This window comes from Vidua macroura, chromosome 6, assembly GCF_024509145.1.
Source record: "Vidua macroura isolate BioBank_ID:100142 chromosome 6, ASM2450914v1, whole genome shotgun sequence".
In the NCBI taxonomy this organism is placed as follows: domain Eukaryota; kingdom Metazoa; phylum Chordata; class Aves; order Passeriformes; family Viduidae; genus Vidua; species Vidua macroura.
The window spans coordinates 59,283,640-59,307,069 of record NC_071576.1 but is presented as its reverse complement, the minus strand read 5'-3'; the positions used below and the strand labels follow the sequence as shown (position 1 = coordinate 59,307,069).

Genomic DNA, 23,430 nt, shown 5'->3' with positions numbered 1-23,430 from the left:
GCAGAAAGAGAGGACTTGGCTATTTGGTTTCACATCTCTGCTTCTCTACAGGTTTTTCATGTGGTCTTACGCATGTAATTAATTTCCTGGTGCCTCAGCTCCCCTTCTAAAATACAAAATCAGTGCAAAAGCAGTGTCCTCACTGAGCAGAACACTGCAAACACACAGACTTTTCTGGGGCACAACAATCCAGTAATGGGAACCTGAAACATTTGCAAGCAATCCCTTCCCAGTCTGACGGTGCACAAAATCAGCAAAGCGAGTTCAGAGCACGTTAAATTTTCTCATCAGCTGAACTGGTTATCCTGCTTAAATTATCAGTAATTAACATGGCACTTCGTCATTTTTTTGAATTTCAAAAGGTCAAGTAGGCTTAGGAGAGAACAGTTAGCCATCTGATTGAGCAATTTTATTGATCAGTTTTGTGGGGGGAGTTTTACTGCAGGTTGGAACACAAAGGAAGCATCAGAGGACAAAAGCCTTAAAGATATTTGTGCAGTAAATCAAAAATCTGGAATAGCACTTAGGAAGTCCAGCATGGTTATTTGTGGACAGTTGTATATTCTACAGGCAAACTTCGGATTTATTTTTTTTAAACCAGCCTCTGACTGAAAAGTTTGCATGAACCCCCATTAATTCAGTGAGCTTTGTCTGGGTCTCACACAGGTAGTCTGTGCAGCTGGATTTCTGCACAGCCCCAAATTTCCAAGTGTCTCTGAGGACGAGCTCTTATGAAACAGAGGGGAAGTGTTAGGCAGAAAGCCTTGAAATCAGGCTGGACATCAGAAACAGGAATGAGCCATATGGAAGGTGCCACTGCAGGTGTAGGTTTGAGCCACAGGCAATCTGCTGCTAAGATTCTTCATTTTTGTGAAGATTGCTTCTTCATGCTGAGCTTCAGCTGGGGGCTGAGCACATGGCAGGAAGGGACGGGAGGACAGAACATATTAAATATCAGAAGTGGTTTCTAAGTACTTGGTTACTCCCCAGGGGTTTTCTCGGTGATGAGCTGGCCCAGGCTCATCTCAAGCCCATGGACTTTTATCACCCAGCTCATTCTCTGGATCCACAAGCCACTGAGGGAGAAAACACCAGCGCAATGCAATACCAACCATACCTGCACAGAGCAAGTTTGACCCCAAACAGGATAGGAAAGCCCTACTGTAAAGAGCAAAGAGGAGTATTAGAAGGAGTCTCAATTAATTGGCTTCTGAAAGGGGCTGGGAGTATTTTTTTCCTTAAAGAAATTTTCTGAAATTTGTAGTAAATTTCAAGAGAGGAAAATAATAACAAGAAGTGTGGGCTAAAGCTTGTCATCACTGCATGACTAAATATGCCAAGCCTGGGCCTCTGACAAGTGCCTGTATGAGACGGAATTGCCATTTCTGAGAGTCAAACATGACTCAGCTCTTTACTAGTTTTACTATAGGTAGATTTACTCAAGTGTGAATGTTTTAAAAACTTCAGAGAGCTACAATGTTGAAACATTGAAGATAACAGATTACTGGGCAAATGACTAGATTAGAGCTTCATTTTTTTTTTATTTCTAAATAGACTTTGCATTGTCTGTATTCAATAATTGTAATAATTTAATAATTTCTCTTCTGGCTTGCACAGCAGAGGAATGCAACACGTTACACAGCACGATATTTCAAAATATTTTCAGCATAAATAAAGTATAGCATTATTCCAACTTGCAAGAACCTTTCCCATTTTGGTATAAGCACAACATACCAATTACTGCAATGCATTTAGTTAAGAGCAAGTCAGGTTGGCTTAGTTGATGAGGTACAGACTCTGAAAAGGCCTCCCATTTAAGAACACAGTGAGATGTGTGAACTAGCAACTCTCTGTGGCTTCAGTCCTCAACATCTTCTGGCTCAATGGGAATGCCTGGTTTTGTGAGTTGTCAGATAAAGGATGCTCCAAGGATCCAACTCAAAAATTTAGGAGTGAGATCAGGAGTTACTTTATCAGTTTTAATGAGCCCCAGATCAAGTGGCTGAAGCAGAAGGGGTGCTAAAGGATCTGGCAGCTCCCTGGGAACATTTCAGTGACTTTACATTCTACATACAGGTTTTATTGCTGAGGCACAGCAGCGATTTTGGGGTTACAGCTTGGGTTGCAGTTTCATAAAGCAAGAGACAAACAGGCGTGTCGAGGAAATTCAATAGGTTATTTAGTTAAATAACTGAGACTTTCTGCACTGGGAAGATGGATCACAGAGAAAGACAGGTGGGTGCAGCTCTCATGCCTCATATTTCACACCTGAATCTGTGCTGCACTTGATTCTTTCTGAGCCTATGATCACTCAGATTGCTCTTGGTCTGGCATCAATATTTCTTGGACTTGTCTGCAGTTTTAATACTAACCTTGCTCTTGCAAGCAAACAAGAAAATTGATGCCTTTTAATCACTGCCCAGATAGACTCACAAATAGGTCAGAGGAGGTCAATAAGGTGCTCTCTCCTCTCAAATTGAACAACAAGGGGATATTAATGACACTGCAAAGCTCCCAAAAGTATGTCCACAGCGTGGTCACTCTGACAGCAGAGCTGAGGAGACACCTGCTGAGGAAGCACAAACACAGAGCAAAGCTTCTTGCTGCTGCAACCATACTGTTTCAGTCTCTGGTTCCTCATGGGAGGGAAAACAAATGTACTCTGCACTGCAAAAACGGGAGTTTTTGGTGCTTGTCCTTCTGCTTACCCGCTCTAGTCTCCCTTCCACAACTCAGTGTCACTGCACAAGCTGCTCTGCCCAGCATGCCACTCTGCCTTGCCACCCCTTCCACCTCTTGAGGGCAATTCCTGACCCAAGCATGTCCCAACAACAGTGAGCAGCAAACCAAACTTCGGCCCAGCAAGCTGGTTCTGCTTGCAAATCCACTCCACTCCTTTAAGTCTGCAGCAACTCCTAAACTTTAGCCACAAAATGTATTTATGAAATCTCCTTATGTAGAAAATAACTAGAAATTAAACACAGCACACCATAGATGTGTGCCTGCATGGTCACACACAGGTCTTTTAAAGGTTAAATGCTATTACACAATAATAATAGTAATAGTAATAATAGTGATGATGATGATGATGATAACAATAATAATAATAACAAAGTAATTCCACTGGGGTCCTCACCTGTGAAAGGATAACACAACCTTTCTGGAGAATGGTCCTTAATGACAGGCAGAGATGACACCAAGGAATTCTGTTCCCTTTCACAAGCTTTGCTTCTCAGTCTATTGAAGAGTGACCCTTTTTGTGCAGAGTCATCCAGACTGTCCTGGAAGGAGTTCCTGGGCTCTGGAGATGAAAGAAGAGTGGACTTCTTCTTACGGATACATATTTCATCCATGGGAGTCCCTAGAGGACTGTCCTCAAAGGTAAACTTTTCTAGGAGTCCTGGGACTTCCTCCATCCTAGTGCCAGCTGGTTTCTGAGGTATATGGGTTGTCTTGGAAGGCCTGTGGGGTGTGAGGGATACCTCCTCCCTGTAATCCCTTAGGGATATCCCCTCTGAGCCCACAGAAGAATGAGATCGATTTGAGTAAGGGCTCCCACCTCCTACATATTTTCCTGCCCACTCTCTTATTTTAGGATCCTGTGACTGAGTGTTATTGTTGTTCCTGTTCCTTTGGCTTAGGGAATACCCAGGAGTGCTGGGGAAGCTGAAGAAGGTTTCTTCTGAAGAGGCTTTTACTTTGCTGTCCAAGTCCTGCTTTAATCCTTCTGGAGCTGAGGTTAGAGGCTCCCAAATGGACCTTTTGATAGCATTGGCTATGAGCCTCAGTGGGGATTTTGGCTGGGCGGCTGCATGCTCCCTGGGAACCACATCTGGAATACTCAGAGCACCCTTTGTGCCCACTGATGAAGCTGGTGGAGCACCATCTGCAAATAAGAGAGGCCCAGGACAACCAGAGCGTTTGAACTCTTCTTTTCTCCAGCCAGCATCCTTTTTCTCCAGAGCCCGTGGGGCTCCGTTGTTTCCACACCCTGGACTGCTCCCACCTGGGTCTGTCCTGTTTGAGCCATACAAGGGCTGCTGTCGAGTATGAAGCCTCTGTTTTGCCTCCTTTAATTCTTGCTCAAGCTTTTCTTCTGGGTGCCTGTTATTTTTGCCATCTTTCTCTTTCAAAACCAGAGTTGACAGTGCTTCTGTCTTGCTGTTAAAGTGCTCTGGTTCAGAGGTGTATTTCCGTGTTTTTTCCTTCCAGTCCCAGGCTGAGCATGTCCCAGTGTCACTGTCTGTGTCTTCAGGCTCATAAAAATCAGCAGCCAATGCCTCATTCCCAAGAGGGGTCCGTGGAGAACCTGTGGTGCTGTTCTGAAAAGGACAGTGGGGAACATAGCAATGTGCGTCTTCAGGCATCTCCCTGGCTCCTTCTTTTCTTTGAAATACTGGGCTGCAGGGTTTGAAATGTCCTCTTAGAATTTCTGGTGGCTTCTTGTAAGAAGCCAACTGTGAAGTGCATAAAAAAATTATTTTAGCGATGTAAAAACACTGCTTTGTGTAGCTTCTATTTAATAAAATATTTTATTCCATTTTAATCTCAACATAATAGTAATGAACATAATATTTAATTTATACACAAATACACATGTAGATGATAATGTGAGAAAAGCTTTTCTCCCTAAAGGGCTAATATTTCTCTAGGAGTAGAGATATAATACTACTGGAAATTTTAATAGTCTAAAAATAATGTTATTCATGCTAAGAATCTGTCATATTTTTATGAATTACCTTTAATATTTTCTTTAGAAAGAAACAGTCCTATCTCCAGGAAAACAGGCAAGAGCAGATCTGCTCTATTCTCCTGTGTGTTCCAGTTGCATCACCTTAGAGTTTTGAGCAAGCAAAAGAGACCATTATTCATCCTCTCTAAATGTTTTTCTAATATTGCACGTTTATGTAGCGCAGGTAGGAATGGAAGAGATGACCCAGAAAAGATTATAAAATGTAAGATGGTAGTTTTAAACAATTAGTTCCCTCTTGTGATTATTTTTCCTCTGGTAAAGGTTTAAATTCATTACTCCAGCCACCAAAATCTTCTGCTGAAGATAGTAACAGGGATAAATACCCACTTTATGTAGCCAGTAGAACGAAACTAGAGTTCTTCCTTCTTAAAAGGGAGGCATTTTTTCATCAGTGCTATGTGATAATGGATGGTGTGAAGATTGAATTCCTGCTTCCACTTATGTGCCAGATACCCAAATTCACATGGGTGAAGCCATTAATCTGTCTGACTTTTCATTTCCCAGAAGCATCAGAAGCAAGGCAATAATGATTGCACTTTGTTTCACGCTTCTGTTTGATGAATAAAGTTGTTACTGGCCCGGATCTTGGATTTTAAAAAAAAAATGCAAGAAACACAATAAACAAATAAACACCCTCTTAATCCTTGCTTTTCAGAGTAAGAAAAAGGCCACTAAGCAGTGCTGGTAGAGCAGGAGCTGAATGGCCAGGCAGCGTTGTGCAGCTCTGCTCTCCTGGGACGTTCCCTTCCTGGCCCCATTGTCCTGCACCGGATTTCAGCCATCACCGTGGATTTGGAAGAGCTGATTTTTTCCCTAGCACAGGCCCTGAGGTCAAGTGATTTTAGTCATGTTTAACCCAAGGACGAGGACAACTGTCCAGGGCACAGAGGATGTGGGCTGGACCCTGCTCCAACTGGCTCCAGGAGTCCAGGGACGTGCTGCTCTTTGCTCAGGATGGTCAGTCACGACTCCTGCAGTGCTGCACTCATGGCAGGCCCACCCTTCCTCATTCTTAAAAAACCTAAAAATAAAAAACCTTCAAAAAATACCATGGAAATCTGAGGTCTGGAAGGACACAGAAGATGCTCCTGAGCAGTGGGAGATGTGAAGTCCTTTTCCAGCCTAAACTATTCTGTGATTTTGTGACTGATGCAACAGGTTAGTGGCTAACTCCTCGTGTGATTGAGGCCTGAGTCTCACAGCCGCTTGATTTGGGAATGATGACATCAAATCCAAGTCTCTTCCCTACGTGCAGCACAAGTCTGACTCCATCCTCAGTGGTTACTGTGAGGACCAAAACTATCAAAAGGAGCAGAGATAGCCTGCTGAGAGCACACATGCCCCAACAGTAGTCACAGTCATTCTGCTCTGCTCACTTCTCCTTCGTACCTGTGTTTGGGAGTGCTCCTCTGCAGCACCACTCTGGCAGCTGGCTGAGCTGTCCTTCCTGTGTAGCCCAGGTTTCTTGCTTGACAGCAGAGGAAAGCCTGCAAAAGACACAGCTTTTACCTTCCCACTGGTATTGACTTTGTCTTAAACGAAGTCTGCAACTGAAGAAGAAGAGTGGAAGATTAAAGAGCCTCCTGGGTAGAGTTAAACCTGAAGAACTGACCTGCAACGTTGAAGTTTATGGCCTCGCTCATGTATGTGTGTGTGTGCTGTGCCAAACACATGTTGATATTTTCAGCGGTGGACCTGAACTGCTTCCACTTCTTGGCTGGATGTAGTGAAGCAGCTTTTTGAGTTCCAGGAAACTTTCTGGAAAGCCAGTCCTCTTTAGAGGGCCTTCAGGCCTCAGAAGCAGAGGCAGTCAAAACAACCTGTGACTTTTGAACTTTGGGTAATTCCAAGAAATGAAGAAAATGGGTGACTTCTGAGAGGGTTGTCCATCAGAATGGGGACAAAATGGGAACCTGCAGGCAGTAAGGACAGAAAAAAGTCTCCCAAGCCAGGACAACAGGCAGTATGATGGGGGCTCTCCTAGGACCAGGCAAGGTAATTAATTACTAAAGGAGGCAATTAGCACCTGAAGTGAGGCAGGAGAACTTTCCACTACTTGTGCCTATGGGAATTTTCCATTACAAATAATCTTTGGACAAACGAAAGTATCCCTGATCCAAGATATTACCATGTCCAGCTATAACATGACAAGTATATTTACAGCTCCGTTATTAACTCCCAAACCCAACCATTAGTTCTGAAATCCATGCAAACTTTGGTTCTTCTACATGGGGATTAAAAGGTGCATAAGGACAAAAGCAACACTCCAGAGAGAGAGAGGGCAGTTCCTGCACGTGGACTTCAGCAAAGCCAGGGGGGGAAGCTGAGTTTCCTCCCAGTGTCTCACCTATTTCTATCCAATCTTGATGCTACGTGTTGTGTTTGATCAAGACTGGAGGGACACACCGTGCTGGAGCCTGTTAAGGAGCTCCTGCAGGGATGGCAACCAGGGGCTGACCTTTATATTCTGTAATTGGGTATGGAAAAGCATGAGAATGCACAATTAGGATAAAAAAGCCACTACCACCACCACCTGCCTGAGTGAGCCAGGGGGCTTCAAAGCCTCCTGGCAGGAGCAAATGTCATGGTTCAGGACACTGAGGGGAAATGCAAGTGCTGCAGCAGGGACAGCTGGAACACTGATGAGGGCATAAAACCCCCAGCCCAGGGGTCTGCTCATATCCATGGGGAGAACTGCTGCCCACCCCAGCTCTCATAGGTAGGTTTACAAGGGCAGGCCTGCACACGTGAGAACATTGTTCCACACAAAGCCACAGCTCCCCATCTGTCACAGGGAAAACAGTTTCATTCCCACCAAGATGCTGAACCTGTATTTTCAGCTTTGCTTTCAGAACAGGATTAAAAAAAAAAAAAAAAATTCCCTAGGGCACTATCATGATCTTCTTGGCCCAAAATCCCAAGATAAATTAAGAGCACGGCGTTCCCTGTGGCCGTGCAATGGGGATTAAAGGTTTTGAAAGGTAATATCCTGCTCTGAGCCTTTCAGCCAATATAGCCATGACACTGATTTCCTCTCCTTGGCTGCCTACCCCGTGCTGTTTATGAAACATATGTGTTTGGGGAAATATGTCTGAAAAGGAGACAGAGTTTTTTTCATGTGACTGATGGTCATATGAATTTCTTTAATCAAATTGGATTAAATATAGAAACTATGACTTACAGTCTTCCTCCAGAGAGTAAAAAAAGCCTTTATTCTGCTCCCAGTGTATGCTGACTGTGCTTTACACCTCATTTTAACAGCATGCTTGAGGTTCAGGCAGACTCCTGCAGCACATCGCTTCTCTCTCAAAGGCTTTTAGCTCCCTCTAGAGCCCTTGAGGCACACGGAAGATTTTAACAAAATGATGGAAAAAATAATTTGCAATCCATTAAGTAACGCTCTTGCTAGGAACAAGCTGAAAATCAGTCAGAATTAAGAGTGACACCCTCTCCAGTCTTCCCTGCTTTCCTCTCTAACAATCTTTCTTACCCCACATACAAACCTGGATCAATAATCATTACTGATTGATCTTTTAAAAACTGAGATCAATTCAGGCAAGACTTTAAATCCAAGCCTTTGGTGGAGCCAAACTCTGATGTCTGTGCCTATTCCCACATGCTTTACTCAAGAGGCAGAGCCAAGGCTGACAGGGATGCCAGGAGACCTTGAGGACACCCTGTTCCACCTTCTCATCCCAGGCATGGGGGAGCCCTCCCCTGGCTGGGACACCCCACACAGCCTTTCAGAGGATGGCAAAGCCTCATGGCTTGTGGCTCAGGGAATTCCAGGGAATGCAGCCCTGTCCTGCCCATCTGTCTGCCTCTCCAGGGACAGACCTTCACACAGCTTGTTGGGGGCCCCCTGTCAGGACCATGAAATAGCCCTGCATGTGCTCTGCTGAAATTTACTGAGCTATCCCACACATGAGGCACACGAGGCCTCCAGGGGACTGTGGGTGGGAAGTGACAGTGCTCATGTGCATCTGACTTGAAGGCAAAGCTGATGCCAGGAAGAAAAAAATGCATCTTATCATTTGAGATATAAAAATTCATCCCACAGTGGGTACTTGCAAATAATCTCAAAGCTTTCTTGTGCATTCAGTGCCAGCAAGCTGAAATGCCTCTGCTTGAGCAGTGGCACATGGGCACAGGGATCATCATGGGCACAGGGATCCTACTTGTTTCAGAAGCAGAGCCATAACTTCTCTGAAGGCAGATGGGACACTGAGCAGCAGCAGAAATGCCCCTCGTTGCAGAGGGCAGCTTAGGGCAGGGTTAAAGAGCAGCTGTCCCCACCACTCCCAAATCCTGCTGTCTCTGTGCCCAGAGACTGTGGCACTCAGTCCCGTGCACAGATCCCACCCTGCTGCTGCTGTACATCCATGTTTCACACGCCAGTCTGCCAACACCCCTGGCTCCCAGACACAAATGCACTTCTGGCAGAGCTCTGAGGGGCTCTGGGGTGCTGCTAAGCTCCTCCAGCCCCACTCTGGTGAGGCCAGTCCCAGCTGGAACCTGCCAGTCCTTAGGGCACTGGCAGGAAAGTGTGTGCCCTTGCTGGGGGCTCTGCCGAGGCAGGAGGGAGATCCAGCCCCAAGCAGCAGGGGTGAAACTGAGGATGAGTGTCTTGTCTGGGGACCCCAGCCCAGGAGGAAGGTTATCTATGCAGCCTCAGCTGAGAGGGGAGACCACACTCTGTTTCAGAAGTGAACAGAGCATAATCTCTATCAAAACCACTGCATTCCTGTGTGATTTCCACAGAAAAAGGCAGGTCAGCCCAAACCAAGGGAAACTGCTAGAGGACAAGAAGCACTAACACTTATTTTCACCATCTCACCTCTTGGGATTGGCTTTCTCCCTTTCAACAACCCAGAAATATCACCTGGGAGTTTTTTTCCCGACAGAAAAGAGGTGACAGAGCACCTGTGGGAGTGTGTCAACAGGCACCTCCAGGAGCACTTCTAACGAGTGACACCAGGTCAGACCCAGTGTCCCACCTGATCAAAAGCAATCAGGGCAGGCGGGCTAGGGACAAAATGTGCAGCTCTGGGACAGGAGTGTGTGTTCCCATCTGGAGAATTGAAGTGGGCACCACCTGCTGATGGGTACAGTTACGCAGAGAACAGTCACACAGAAAGGGAGTTTGATCTTTTGAGGGTAAGAAAATGGAAAGAAACATTTCGTGTGTTTTTGAGCTCTGTTTTCTCAACCAGTGACTCAAAATACAAAACTAGTAGTGACCAGTGACTCAAAAACTAGTGACTCAAAATTACAAAAGGAAAGGAGGGAAAACAGACAACTAAAAGACAGGAAAACAGCATGAATAGAAGATACAATCACTTCTCAGGCTCTACTCACTTGTTTGGATTTTTCTCCTCCAATTCTGATACTTATTTAACGCCGTGGACTGAAAACTGTTGGCTCTCTGGAGTGCTGGGCAGAAACAGAAGGGACACAGGGTCAGCTAGTGCAGCAAAAGCCAGAGAGCAAAGGTGGAGCTGGGGAAAACAGGAGAGTGGAGGAACAAAACCCCAATTTCCCGGCGGCAGGGGGTCAGTTCTCCGAGCAGCCTGCGGCCGGGAGAGGGCAGCGCGCACCCGCCGCGGGATGCGGGAGCAGCTCGGGAATCCTCTCACCGATCCCAAACCGACACAGGGGAGGGTGGCAGGAAAACCATCTCAGCAGCCAGGGGTGGGGGCAGCGTGAAACTGGGCAGGAAGAGGGATAAAATCCTTCAGTGGCTACATGGAGCTGCGCACGTTTTGGGGTCTGCTGCTGTCCTTTTGCCTTAAACAAGGGCTCCATTATTCAAGAGTTGATTTAAATTGCTGTATAAAATCCCCTCTTTTCTGCTTGGATTAAAAATGCATATATGAATGTGGGGGTGGTGGGAGATGGAAAGAAACGAATGCTGGTGGCCTTTTATTTTCTGCAGAGCAATGTCTTTGGCTGTTTTTAGCACATCTTTTAGTTCTGACCAGCTCCAGAAAAAGAGTTTCTTTCCATTTGAAGGCAAGATTGTTCCCAAACATCTCCCCACCTCCCTGCTAGCGATATCCTTTCCTCCCTGCCCTTTCACTGGCTACAAAACCATGCAGCAGCTACCTGTAGAAACCCAAACTGTTGCAAGCAGAGCTCTCTAGTGATTCCCAGCCTCACCCTTGCCTAGGCAGTGCTGCAGATATCACATTGCCTAACACCATCCCAACATTTTACTGGTGGGAAAACATTCATCCCACCCCTGCAAGCCAAGCACGAGGCACAACCAACTCCTCCAGGTTACCCTGCACTATGGAAATGGAGCTTGAGTTACAGCACCAAAAAGGCAGAAAACCCCCCAGAAAGACAACCTGGTCACACTGCAGCGAGCACCCTCCACTTTGAAAAGTCTCCCCCAGTCCTACCTGCACCCTCAGAGAAGCTGCTGGAGCACGCCCAGGTCAGAATAATGCTTACCATCAGCGACTTTGGATGTTTTGGAGCTTTCCTCGGGCACCACGGGGCTCCTGATGAGCGATGCCCACCTCTGGATGGGGCTGGAGCAGGCGGGGGGCTCCGGCAGCGAGGTCTGGCCTTCACTCACCTCCGAGTTCGAGGAGTCCCCATTGAAATCAGACTCCAGCTCAGAGCTACAGGGAAAAGGGCAAGAAGGAAGTGGGACATTTCAGGGGGTGCAACAAGAACCAGCATGAGCCCCGACAGCAGTGTGGGTGTTTCAGAGGAAGAGGTGCCTGGCAGCCACAGCTGATGTCCTCATTTTCCTTCTTTCACTACCATTATGACAGGACTGTGATTTGCTGTAGGTGCTACCCAGCTGAGCTATCCCTTTCCCATCACACTCTGGATTTACACCCTCAGCCACAACGTCCAGCACCTGGAATCAAAGTGCTGCTGGGAGGGACTTGGGGTGAAACCCCTCACTGCTCACATAGCAAGGCCAGGCACTTCTGCCTGCAAGGCTGTGCAGCAGGATGAACTAAGGGAAACAGCAATTGCAATGCTGTGGTTGGCCTGGAAACAATGCACAAGGGTCAGAACTCCACACTTTTCACATTTTTCCTGCAGATTTGTGAAAATAAGAGGAGAAAGGAGCCCAGAGGAGAGGTGTGAGGACAGCCACAGACCCAGCAAGCAAGGCTGAGTCAAGAAGCTGGAGAAAATTTTAAGCATAAGTCTAGAGACAGAGGATTGAGTGAAGCTACCTAAGCAGCCTTCAAATGTGCAAAAGGTGTCTGTAGGAAAGAAGGAAACAAACTCTCCTAATTCCTAGGAGCTGCAGGGCCAGCCCATGTAACACTGAGCAGTGCAGGGAGGCACCTGAGCTGATCACAGAGGCAGATTATGGCAACCCCTTGTGTAAATGTAATTAAAAATACACCACATAAACACACATGACAAGCACATCCTGACCTTGCCTCAGGGCACAACAACTGCTTGAGGTGATTATTAGCCCTTTTTCTAATAATCAGGCCATTTCTTTAATCACTGAAGTCCAGGCTGTAGGGAACAGACACCATCAGCCCTTCTGATGTGACCACATTCCCACTGCCACACATGACTGCAGCAGGATCCCACCCAGCCTCTTTTGCATGCAAACAATGCTGCCACCCTAATTCTTAGATTTACTGTGATGATTAATAGCTGTGCCTCAGAAGAAGAGGCGCTCACACCGCGAGCACTCCTGTTGGCATGGCAGGAGAATGCTGCTCTGTGTTTATAGAGAAGAAAGCAGGGTTTTGTTGTCACAGCCCAGGGCACAACTCAGGAAGAAGAAGAGGAAAAGGAGAGGCTGCAGGCCTGTATAAAACCACATATTTGGCTAGCACCCACCAGTCCTGGCCCCCCCAGCTTCACCCAGATCAAATCAACAATACTGGGAGGCCAGGGCAGGCAAGACAGCAGGCAAGAGAGCGCTTCTCCAGGTGCACTGCTCTCTCAGCAGGCTGAATCAGAGTGGCCTTGAATTTCATGCTAAAACATACTTTTAAAGCTGACTTTCAAGCAATGTCAACCATACAGATAGATGTAGACATATATATGTAAAAGTATAAATACATGAAGGCTTTGATAGCTGAGACCCTGTGTTGGATAGAGATACCACACTGAGATCGGGCAGAATGCCACACCGAAGGAAAAGAAAAAGCCCTGCCATTAACATTGATTGATATCTTTCTGTTTTAAAGAGCAAAACGTGTATTTTCCTTGGCCGGCAAGGAGGTAAATTGCTCTAGTATGAGGTTTCTCCTCTTGCCTCTGCTGGAACGGGGGTCATTATTCACAGTACCTAAAGCCTGAACTGCAAAGCTGTGTCGCCGAACTGGTTGTTTTCCCAGTCCCACCGAGTTCCCTGCAGCCAGCTCAGCAGTGTCACTTGTCACTTGCTGTTTCTCTTGTCCCCACTTTCAGGCAGGGACTGTCCTGCTGGAGCAGTCCAAGGCAGAGGTGGCAGTGGGATGTTTACCTCAGAGCCACTGGCACCCGCTGTGCTGTCACCCCCTGTGCCATGTCCTGCTGGCAGGGAGCCAGGGGTGCTGCTGTCCAGCCACGGGGGAAGGAGCTGATCCCTCAGATCAGGGGGATTAGCCGGCTCTGGATGCCACCAAGGCACCACGAGCTGCAGGGTGTTAGCAGGAGATGCAAGCACATGCTCTGCAGGGCAGCTGTCAAACAGGTAGGAAACCCTCCCCTGGGTTCTCCATTCCCTCATGGACAGGTTCATCCTTCCCTGGAAGAGCACCCAGCGCTCACAGAGCACAAACCCCCTTAAAACCACCTCAGGGAATAGCAGAAAGTTGCCTTTCCCAGAGCCAGGTTGCTGTCCAAAAGCTGCACACAGCAGCACAAGTGGGTGTTTAGAGGGTGTTGGGAATCTGAATGAGCTTCCCTGCAGAGCAGCGGTGTTTGTAACAGTTGGTCTCTTGGGTTTGCCTTTTTTCCTTTTTGTTTTTCACTCCCCCTCTTACTGTTTACTTCTCAGTAAGGAAAAGTGCTTTACTCAGTGCTTTACTGATACTGATTGGTATCAGGGGATACCAATCCAATCTTTAGATGGAATGAACTGCCACAGAACCCTGCCCAAAAGCAAATATATTCTCATAAGTATGTAGAAATTGGGCTTCCTCTGACAGCTCCCCTAGGTTCATCAGATTTCAGATTTTTAGGGATGGGCAGGCTCTCAAAACCCAGGAGAGGCCCAGGGTGTGGAGCTGCAGGATGAGGTCCAAGGTGGGAGGTGGCCACGTCACAGGATGCACCTTTTGCCATAACACACCCATTGCCCAAATCCCAGCGTAACAAAAACTGTCCATTCCGAGAGCTGAACCCAAGCTGATCACAGCAATGTTTCTCCCTCTGATTCAGGCCCCTGTGTGGGATGGGAATGTTTGAACATTTCCTGCAAAGTGATTCATGTGCCCTGTGGGGATTTATGGCTGTGGTTAAGAACAATTGTTATTCTGAGCATTTGTGGGGGTTTCTCGTTTGGTTCCTTTCTCCCGGTCCCCCTAGTTGTACATACATCCAGAACTATACTTTGTTATGATTTTCTTTAGCATTCCAGAGAAAACCAAACTGCTCTTATGGGTTTCCTTGTATTTTAAGGTACCTGCTAGCATCACTGGTGACCATGACTCGAACGGCGAGGAGGTTGTGCTCAGCCATCTCCTCCTCGGGGATGACCCTCACGATGGCCCACTCGGGGGAAGGGGGTGAGAACCAGCGCTCCAGCTCGTGCTGTTCAGGGATGCTCCTCGCCTTCTTGGGGGAGGTGGGCTCGTCAGCCACAGGCAGGTAGCAGCCTGGGAAGGCACAAAGGTGACAGCAGGCTGTTAGGGGAGGAGGGAGTCCACGGGGCACCTCACCCCTGCACTTGAGTGGTCCTTGGCTGGTGGTTTCACCCTGGGGTCCTGCGCTGTCCCCAGAGCACAGGTGTGTGCACTGACAGCCTGGCATGGCAAAAACACCCCTCCAGCCCAGTACAGCCCTGTCAGGGCTCCTCAGCTTGGATCCAGAGAGAAGGAACCTTCGGGAGCAGCCTCAGATTCTGCAGCTGCGGGTCCTGGTGCTGCTCAGTGGGATGGACATCAGCCTGGTGCCTGGTGGCAGCAGTGCCACACAAGTAGGGATTTATGGGCTCTTTTCCTTATGGACCTGTGTGTGTGGCAGGAGGCAGATGAACCAACCTTGCTTGGGTGGCTGAACCTTCAGCCTCACACTGCAAGTCTAGGTCAGTTTGGGACAGCGGGAGTGAGGAAAATAAACACAGACCCTTCAGGTTATTTTTGATTGGGTACAGCAAATACAGACCCTGATTTGTGAAAAGAAGCAGCATCCCAGCAGTTGAACAACGCTATCCCTGAACTTCACATTCAGGCAGGGGCAATAAAGAATAAAACCTCGCTCATCCCAAGTGATTAAGACAGGAGATCATTTCTCCCTGTGAAATCCTTCATTTCTGAGCAACCTTATGTACCCACAATCTCCCACTCAAGTGGATACAAACATTTCAGCTGCAAAGTTCCCTGGGGCTGGGTGCAGAAGGGACAAATGACAAGCTCCAGGAGAGTGGCTGTGCTTGGTTCACTGCCCATGTGTGGTGCTTTTACTGTATCCAATTCAACACCAGTGCTTCTAATTTACACCTGTGTAACTGGGAGAAAAATATCAAACTTGGGACATGGCTTACTTTCTAATCTGCTGGAGCAAACCATCAATTAAACTCCTATTTAACTTGCAGTGCCTCCATTTATTGCAGGAGTGCACTCACCCCATCCTTCTCCTTGCAGGAGTTTTTACCTTGAACGTGCTCAGGCCCTACATCCAGCTCAAAAGCACCACAGCAGCCACGTGTTTCTTGACTGCAGAGGTCTCATTTCCTCTGGGAAATGAGAAGAAATTCATACCTCTCTGATTTTTATGTCTGACTTCTAGTTTGGCCCAACTAGGCTACCCACCAAGGATGCTGTGGGCTCCAGCAGCTAAGTAAAAATCAGTGTTTTGAGCCAATTTGTAAACCCCAAATCCTTCAACTCAACTTTCTCCTTAAAAGACGGTGCATTTTACATGAAAATCAGAGCAAGCAAAGGCAAATAATAGTTTGCCAGCTCTTTCTATAAATTCTGCACCCATGCTGGCAATAAACACTGCCCAAGGTCACTTCAAGTGGCTGCTGAAGAAAGGCAGTTTTGCCTTTGGCTTGCACACTCAGTTTGTTCCTTCCCACCCTACTCACTATGCTTTCCCTGCCACGCTACCAGGAAAGAGGAAAAAACATGTTTATGACTAACAGACACACAGCTGGAGACCATCAAAACCCACAGACAGACAGACAGACAGACAGACTGCCTACAGTGATTCCTAGCATGGCTCCTGAACGTGAACACATTTCCAGTCAACACGTCCCCCTGCAATAGCTTGCTGCACATCCAGTTTCCAACCATTAGGGACACATAATAGTCAGAGCTGGTGAAGGACCTCAGGGTGCCATCCAGGACAACAGATGACAGTGATGGATGGCACCATTACCTCTCTGAAGAGGTAAATTTCTGTGCTTGCTTTTTTTCTATTGCATTCTTCTTGGTTTTTTTTTTTGGTTTTTTTTGGTGTTTTTTTTTTTTTTGGTTTTTTTTGGTTTTTTTGTAAATTTCTTTCTGGCATCACAATCTCTCCTCTTCTTGAACTCTGCACCCAGGAGCTGACCCTCTCAGAAGGCTGTTAAAACAGCAAAGCCCTTTCTGAGCAAGTTAAGTTTACATTCACAGTGATACCAACCAGGTTCAAGACCAGCACCCCAGCCCATGGCAGCGGGGTTGGACTAGTCTGTCGCCCTGATTTTCAAGAGTTTTCTAAAGCCTTCTGAGTTTACATTCTTGTAGAGAACTTTCCCACACAACTTTCTGTAAATAACCTGTTGTTTTGCAATCTTTCATAGAGGCGGAGAAATTTGATGTACAGGTAGTTTGTCCAGTGTCGTTGGAGAGGTGGCACGTTCACCCTCCAACCCACTGGCACCTTTTGAGAACTATAAAAGATTGGAGTCAGAGAAAATAAATTAGTCTCGTCATCGTGACCAAGGATGTGGTGTGTCGTTTTTCCTTGTGTCCTCTGGTGACACTAGTCCTCTGTAGGTGCCTTCCCACCCAAACCACTCTAGGATTTGAAAGTAAACCCACTCCTCACTAACAGATTTTATCAGTATTTTAGTGAGACATATAAATTGAATAAATTATGTTGCACTCAGCTCCATAAAAGCAGAGACTGGGCCATCTTGGTGTTTCAGTGCATGGGACGCCCACATGTGCACATTAACTCCAACACATTCTGCAGGGCATTTGGAAAGTTTCATGCTAGAACCTCTGTCCCTCATCACAGGGCTGCACCTTGGCTAACAGGCTCAAACAGAAAGCAGAGATGTCCCAGATGTCCCATGCCATCGGGATTTTTTGTAGGCTCTGAGGATGTTCCACCACCCAACTGGTCCCTCCTAAGAAGCAGGAGAGTTTTCAATCCCTGAGGACAGCAGGGGTCTGGAGCGAGCTCAGGCAGCAGGGACGTGCTGCTGCCAGCCTCATGTAAGCACCGTGGGGGGAGAGTGTGGCCAATCCAAACAGCAGCCCGGAGCTCCACAGGCCTGGATCCCACCTGGCAGTCATTACCTGCTCCCCCACAGCAGTGCAAACACATCCAGCCGGCCACCACTGCGACTGTGCCACGGGCCAGCGTTTGAGGAGGATCCAAAAGGAGAAGTTATGCTCTGATACAAACAAAGCATTCAAAAAGAAATCTGGGACTTCTTTACAGCTCTTATTTTGCGCAGTTAGAGGAGAAGGGCTATGTGAACTAATTTCTGATGAATCAGCCCGAAGGTTGAGTACTTACATAAGGGTGAGGCACACGTTTATGCTCCTGGACAGATGTTTGGCTAAATTAGAAGTAGGTCATTCAGAAAGTTCCAGCCTCACAGCTCTCCCTGAATCCTGAACAGCCACCCACCCTTGCAGCACCAGCAAGGTCCTCAGTGAGATGTCAGCACAGCAAGGCTGAGCAGGAGGACCCTGATTTTCTGGAATTCTGACTTCAGGGTGGAAACCAGGGAATCAGTTCCCTGATTCCCATCATAGTGCAGGTTGAGACTGCCAGGACCTCAGAATGCTAGTGAAGGACTTCAGGCTGCTGCTGCTTGAGTCCTTTCCTAAGTCTGTGCCTGGCTCTTGAGTATCTCCAGTGAAGGACACTCCACACCCTCCCTGGGCAACCTGTTCCTCTGCACAGTAAAGAAGTTCTTCCTCGTGTTCAGGTAGAACCTCCTGTGCACCAATTTCTGTCCATTGCCTCTTGTCCTAGTGCTCAGCACCATTGGCTCTGCCCTCTTTTCACCTTCCCTTCAGCTACTGGTAGACTTTGATGAGGTCCCCTCTTAGTCATCTGTTCTCAAGGCCCAAATGTCTCAGCCTGTCCTCATGAGAGAAATGCTCCAGCACCCTAATCATTTCCTCCCCAGGACAGGAGATTTTTGACTAGAAGCCAAGAGACTGAGTCAGAGTAACTGAGCTTTATAAAAAGTTAAACCTGCAGCGGTGTCCCATGCGCAGGATGGAAAAGGCACAGCCCTGTTTCCTGCCTGTGTACAGTGGTGCCATGCCACTGACCTCTGCGTGGCAGCAAGGGGTCTTATCAGAGGAAACCCCAGCCCTCAGGAAACAGTCCCTCAAAATAGCATTTGCGTAAGGTAGGAAATGCGGAGTGAGCGCAATGGAAACGAAACTTACTTCATTTCCATCATGCTCGCTCTGCATTTCCTACTTCCTGTGCCTCAGCACGCTAAAGACTTCCAGCAGGGAATTTGCCTGCTCCACAGTACACTTTGGACTGCAGGCCCTACTAGTCCTTGGCCAAAACATTAAATTGACCCACGGAAGGGGGCTGGAGGAGCACGGACGAGCCGCGCGTGGGAAGGTGCCGGCGCTGTGTCACAGCCAGAGCAGGTCTGTCACACCAGCACACGCCACCGGAGTCCCTCAGCAGTGGTTAAAGTGGAAACGTGCTGGCAACAAGTGCTGTGCCCTTTCTGGATGCTGGAGCCAGCCAAGGAGCCAGTGTGCCAATTCCCAAATCCTGCCTGTGCTTTGGGGCTGTCGGGGGCAGGGCTGAGCTCTGCTTGGTCCGGAGCTGCAGGTCCTGCAGCCAGCACAGCTCGGGGTGTTCGTGCTGCCTCAGGGTCTGCGTGTACACAGCTCCAACGTGCTGATAGGATTAAAGGAATTTATGTTCTCCATTCCTTCAGCTGTTGTTAACTTCCTCCTTACTCTGCCGTCACCCACATATGATGACCCTTCTCATCCATAACCCTGCCCCAGTCTTTGACTGACCCACATTTAGAGCAAAGAACATGACTTTAGAGTTTGTGGGGGAGTTTTTTGTTTGTTTGTTTGCTTGTTTGGTGGTTGGGGTTTTAAATTTTTTTTTATGCAAGCAGTGAAGCTTAGCTGCCTTCAGCTACTTAACAGCAGCAACACAGCCAGTGATTTGAACAGAACAATCACATATTCATCTGGCCTTCCCACTCAAACATGATGAAAAATATGGATAAAAACAATTTCTCCTTTGTCTGCACTTGAAAACTCACCTCACCCTCCTCACATGGGCAGAGAAACAACTGTTTTCCTTACAGGGCAAGGATTCAGCTAAGCCCTGTGGTAAATTAGAAGTATTCCTAAGGCTTCAGCTTGCAGGGCTTGTACCTGGGTTGGCTCTCACCCAGAGGTCAGGGCTGGTCAAAACTCACTCCAATCCATGGGCTTGGCCAAAGAGCCCCTGCAGACCCCAAGGACAGATACAGATACAAACCCCTTTCCTTTAAAACATGGTTTTTCTCTCCATTAAGTGTCATGTCAAATGTTTTACTTCAATCTTGTGCCAGCTCACCTTTGCATTTGAGACAGAAATGTCTGCACCAGGCCTTGAATTAGTCAGAGATACAGCAGTGAGGGACAAAGACATTATAAAAGACCTTTCCCTCCATCTGTCTGGAGATGCTTTCCCTGGCTGGGCCCTTCAGGAAGCTCACGGGCTCAAGGCATTGTCTTGCTAACCAAGAGCAGGCAAATTCAGCACGGCTCTTCTGCTCGCTCAAAGCTCAGCACAACCCTGATTCTCTCAATGACAGGCTTGTAAAATTCACGTTGCTCACAGAGTGACAATCCACCATAATCTAAAAAGCATTTTTAGCTTTTTTCTTTTTTTAAATAAATTTTTGTAACAGCAACCTCAGTCTGGAAGCATTTCAGCATCTAACAGGGCCTTCATGCAGCGTCACTGTCCTGCAAAGGCTCTGTGCCCAAGGCAGGAACATGGCAGTGAAACCTGCCATGATGTCCCCACAGTTGTTGCCTTTTCTAATGGAAATTCTTCCAAAACTGTGCCTTGGATCAACCCATTTGGAGAGCCAGTCATCCCAAGGTCCAGAAACAAGAACAGAGAAATCTCCTGGGATGTGGGATCAGGGACTCTGGGCTCTCAAGAGGTTTTGCTAATACTTTGGGTTGCCTTTCTTCCTCGGCTACGAGGGCAAAGCTGGCAATGCAGCACAGCAGTGGAGAGATCTTTGTTGCCTGTATTGTGCTGCCTGTTACAGACCCGAGCTACGTGGATATTCTTACAGCCCTGAAAGCCTGCAGTGACACCATGCTCGGAGGTGAGATTACAACGGGTTTTGCTGAGCCGATGAAAACACCCCGGGAGTCCCTGGCACGGGTCCCCTTCAGAAACGTGCCCGGCAGCAGCGTGCCACTGCAGCCGTGACAAAGAAGCAGCCCTTTCCAGAGGGGCTTAGCTCTACCCACCCGGGACACCTTCTCTGATCACCACTTGTGAGGCGTCGAGCGCTGCAGCGTCCGAGCGCCCCCGGCCCTAGCGCCAGGGCCGGCGCCAGGCACGAGCGGGGGACGCCGTTCGTGCTGCGAGGCCTGCCCCACGAGGCAGCCTGGCTCCAGCCGGGCTGCTGCTGCTCCTGACTCATCTGCCGAGCCAGATCACACTGCTGTGACCTGGCACGGAGGTGACAAGGCCTTGGGAACCCGCCAGCTTCGGGCAGAGCCAAGCTCCTGCTGGGGCTGCTGGACCGGGTCAGCCACTTCCTCCCCACCTCAGGCAGAGCACGTGCTGCCCACAATGGCACAAAGCCCAGGCTCTGCCAAAAATCATTCCCCTCCCCAGCAGCAGCGCTGTGCCAAGCGGCTCGGACACCAGCTGGCCCAGGGCAGCTGGCTTTGATCAGCTCCTCTCAGGACTGGCTGCTCCCCACGTGCCTCTCTCCAGCATGGACAAGAATGGACAAAGATGCTCCACTGAAAATCCCCAAACAAGGCAGCCGCAGCCAGCTCCCCATCAAGTCGATGCTGCTGGGCCACAAACAGCCGGAAGTGTTCACATTTCTCCTCCCTCCTCCTCTTTAGCTGCTTTTAGGTCACGTGAGGGGAATTCAATTTTAAGCAAATCCTGTGGGATTTCTTGGCTAAAGTGAGTCAGACCAAACGGGAGCCCCGCATAAGAAGAAAGGGGGAGCGAACCTCGCCAAGCCAACCAAAGTATGAAAACTCACACAAACCCAGAGAACATCCCTGAAGGCATATGAAAAGCATGAACAGAGCCAGGAAACAACAAATGTAAAAATTATATCCACCTTTCTTCTTTGGCCTACAACACACTCAAGATACTGGCGGTCAGGAACAAAGTGTTTGTGGGGAGGGTGGTCCAGAAAACAACTCCAAGAGCTCCTGATCTGCTCAGGCTGGGGGTCCCCACACACCAAACACAAGGTCTGGTGGCCGACCAGGTGGAGACGCCCCAGCAGGGCCCTCAGAGGGGACAAGAAATTATCCCTGAGGGCAGACAGCTCCACCCTTGCTCCATAGCTATGGAAAAGCAGACAAGAAACAATTCCTTGTGGGCCTTGTTTGGGGGATAGGGAGGAAGAATGAAACCTCCTGCAATGAATGAAACCTCGTGAATGAAACCTCCTGCAGTTGTCCCAACCTGCAGTGGGGATGTGATGTTTTGCCACCTCTGGCACACCCTGAGGGCTGTGAAGCAGGAACAGTACAACAGTACTTACCCAAAACAGCCCCAGCCACTCAGGACTGGCACGGGGCTTTCTGGTCCTCAGGTGAAAGGTACCACCAAAATCCAGAGTGCTCCTCTGGTCAGCAGGGTGTGGGTGCCTGGCACCCAGGGCTGGCACAGGGCTCACCCAGCACTGTGCCCCCAATTCAAGGCTCCAGCCTAACTGGTAGCCTGCGTTGCCAGCTGGCAATCCCGGGGCTCTGGGCCTGCCATTACACTGTGTCACCTCATCACTCATTCACAGGGCAAGTGCACCCTGCCTGGCCTTGTATGGAGCTGCTGACTCAGGCACTGACAGCAGTGGGCAGCTCTAAAGTGGAGTTACTCACAAACGTGGGCAGCTCTGATGGTGAAAGCAAACACCTGCTGGCATCAAAAACCAGCATTAGGAAACTCAGTCAGCAGACCACAAATTGATCTGTAGCACACCCAGCCCGCTTTACTGCCCGACTTCTCACTGTGCAATAAACGAAAAAAGCAATCTGAGTCCGGCTTACAAAACAGCAGCGCTTCAGGAAAGCTGTGGGGACAGAAGGAAGGTGTGGTAACACCAGAGCTGCGCAAGCACAGCTGAAATGAACCCAGTGAGCTCAGGGGCAAGATCACGAGCAGAAAGTCCTGTCCAGGAAAGCACAGCCCTTGTGCGACTGGCAGAGGGAATGGGGAAACACCTCCAGCCTGGTTAGACCTTGGTGTTGCTGAAATACAGGGCTCAGCAGCCCACACAAGTGAAACCCAAGCTCAGACCTGTCAGAGCTTCAGCTGCATCCTGCAGCCTGAGCTCAAAACACACAAGGCTGCATGGGAGCACTGCCTGTGTCAGAGCTGGAAACTGAATGAAGACATCCCACTGAGGTGTCCCTCAGATCTGCCTTAGGAGGCGATCAGGCTTCCAGCAGCATTCCCAAACTGATGCCCTGTCCCAGCTTCAGCTTTTCATCTCACCTGAGATATCACCAGGTAGGTTTTTGCCCTTGGAAGAGGATTCCTACAAAAGGTACGATAGCTGACATTTCACAGATTTCAGTTCTTGCCACATCTCCCCTTCCTTCTCCTCACACAGAAGGAATTTCCACTTTGTTGTGGCTAACACAAGATTAATGCCATCAATGCTGCTCCCATCATCCATGGGGTGGCACTGAGCTTCCTGGGGCAGCAGGAGCAGATCACCTGCCTGGCTTCCAACCACCACTGCCTACAGAGGCTTTCCTGCCACCTCTTCTCCATCCCTGATGCAGGGATGAGCCCCCTTCTCCTGCTCCTGTGCCAGGAGACCATCTCCTCCCACTCTCCTGTGAGCCCATGCCAGCACCCACACAAGTTCTTCAGCACCAAAACACTTTCTGCAAGTCTCCATCACCTACTTTGTAAACAAACACTTCTGAGTTCTGGCACAAAATGTAACAACTGAATTTGAAGCTCTCAAAGCTTCAAATGATTTTTTAATGCATCTGAAGAGACAGTGCACATTTATGTACTAATACAAACTGAACAAAAATTAACAAAGGAGAAAAAAAAAGAAACTTAGAGGAAACTTATTAGATATACTGAATATGTGT

General features: G+C 48.3%; 1 protein-coding gene across 1 annotated transcript in view; it reads right to left on the bottom strand.

The window, feature by feature from the left end:
- MICAL2 (microtubule associated monooxygenase, calponin and LIM domain containing 2) overlaps nucleotides 1-23,430 on the bottom strand; it is a 95,428-nt gene that overhangs the window by 17,204 nt on the left and 54,794 nt on the right. Inside the window, exons 23-27 of the mRNA XM_053980749.1 lie at nucleotides 20,615-20,911; nucleotides 14,358-14,550; nucleotides 11,210-11,382; nucleotides 5,925-6,052; nucleotides 3,137-4,322 (exon numbers count right to left, since the gene is read on the bottom strand). Of these exons, the coding sequence (XP_053836724.1) occupies nucleotides 3,137-4,322; nucleotides 5,925-6,052; nucleotides 11,210-11,382; nucleotides 14,358-14,550; nucleotides 20,615-20,911 (1,977 nt within the window). The remainder of the gene's footprint in view (nucleotides 1-3,136; nucleotides 4,323-5,924; nucleotides 6,053-11,209; nucleotides 11,383-14,357; nucleotides 14,551-20,614; nucleotides 20,912-23,430) is intronic.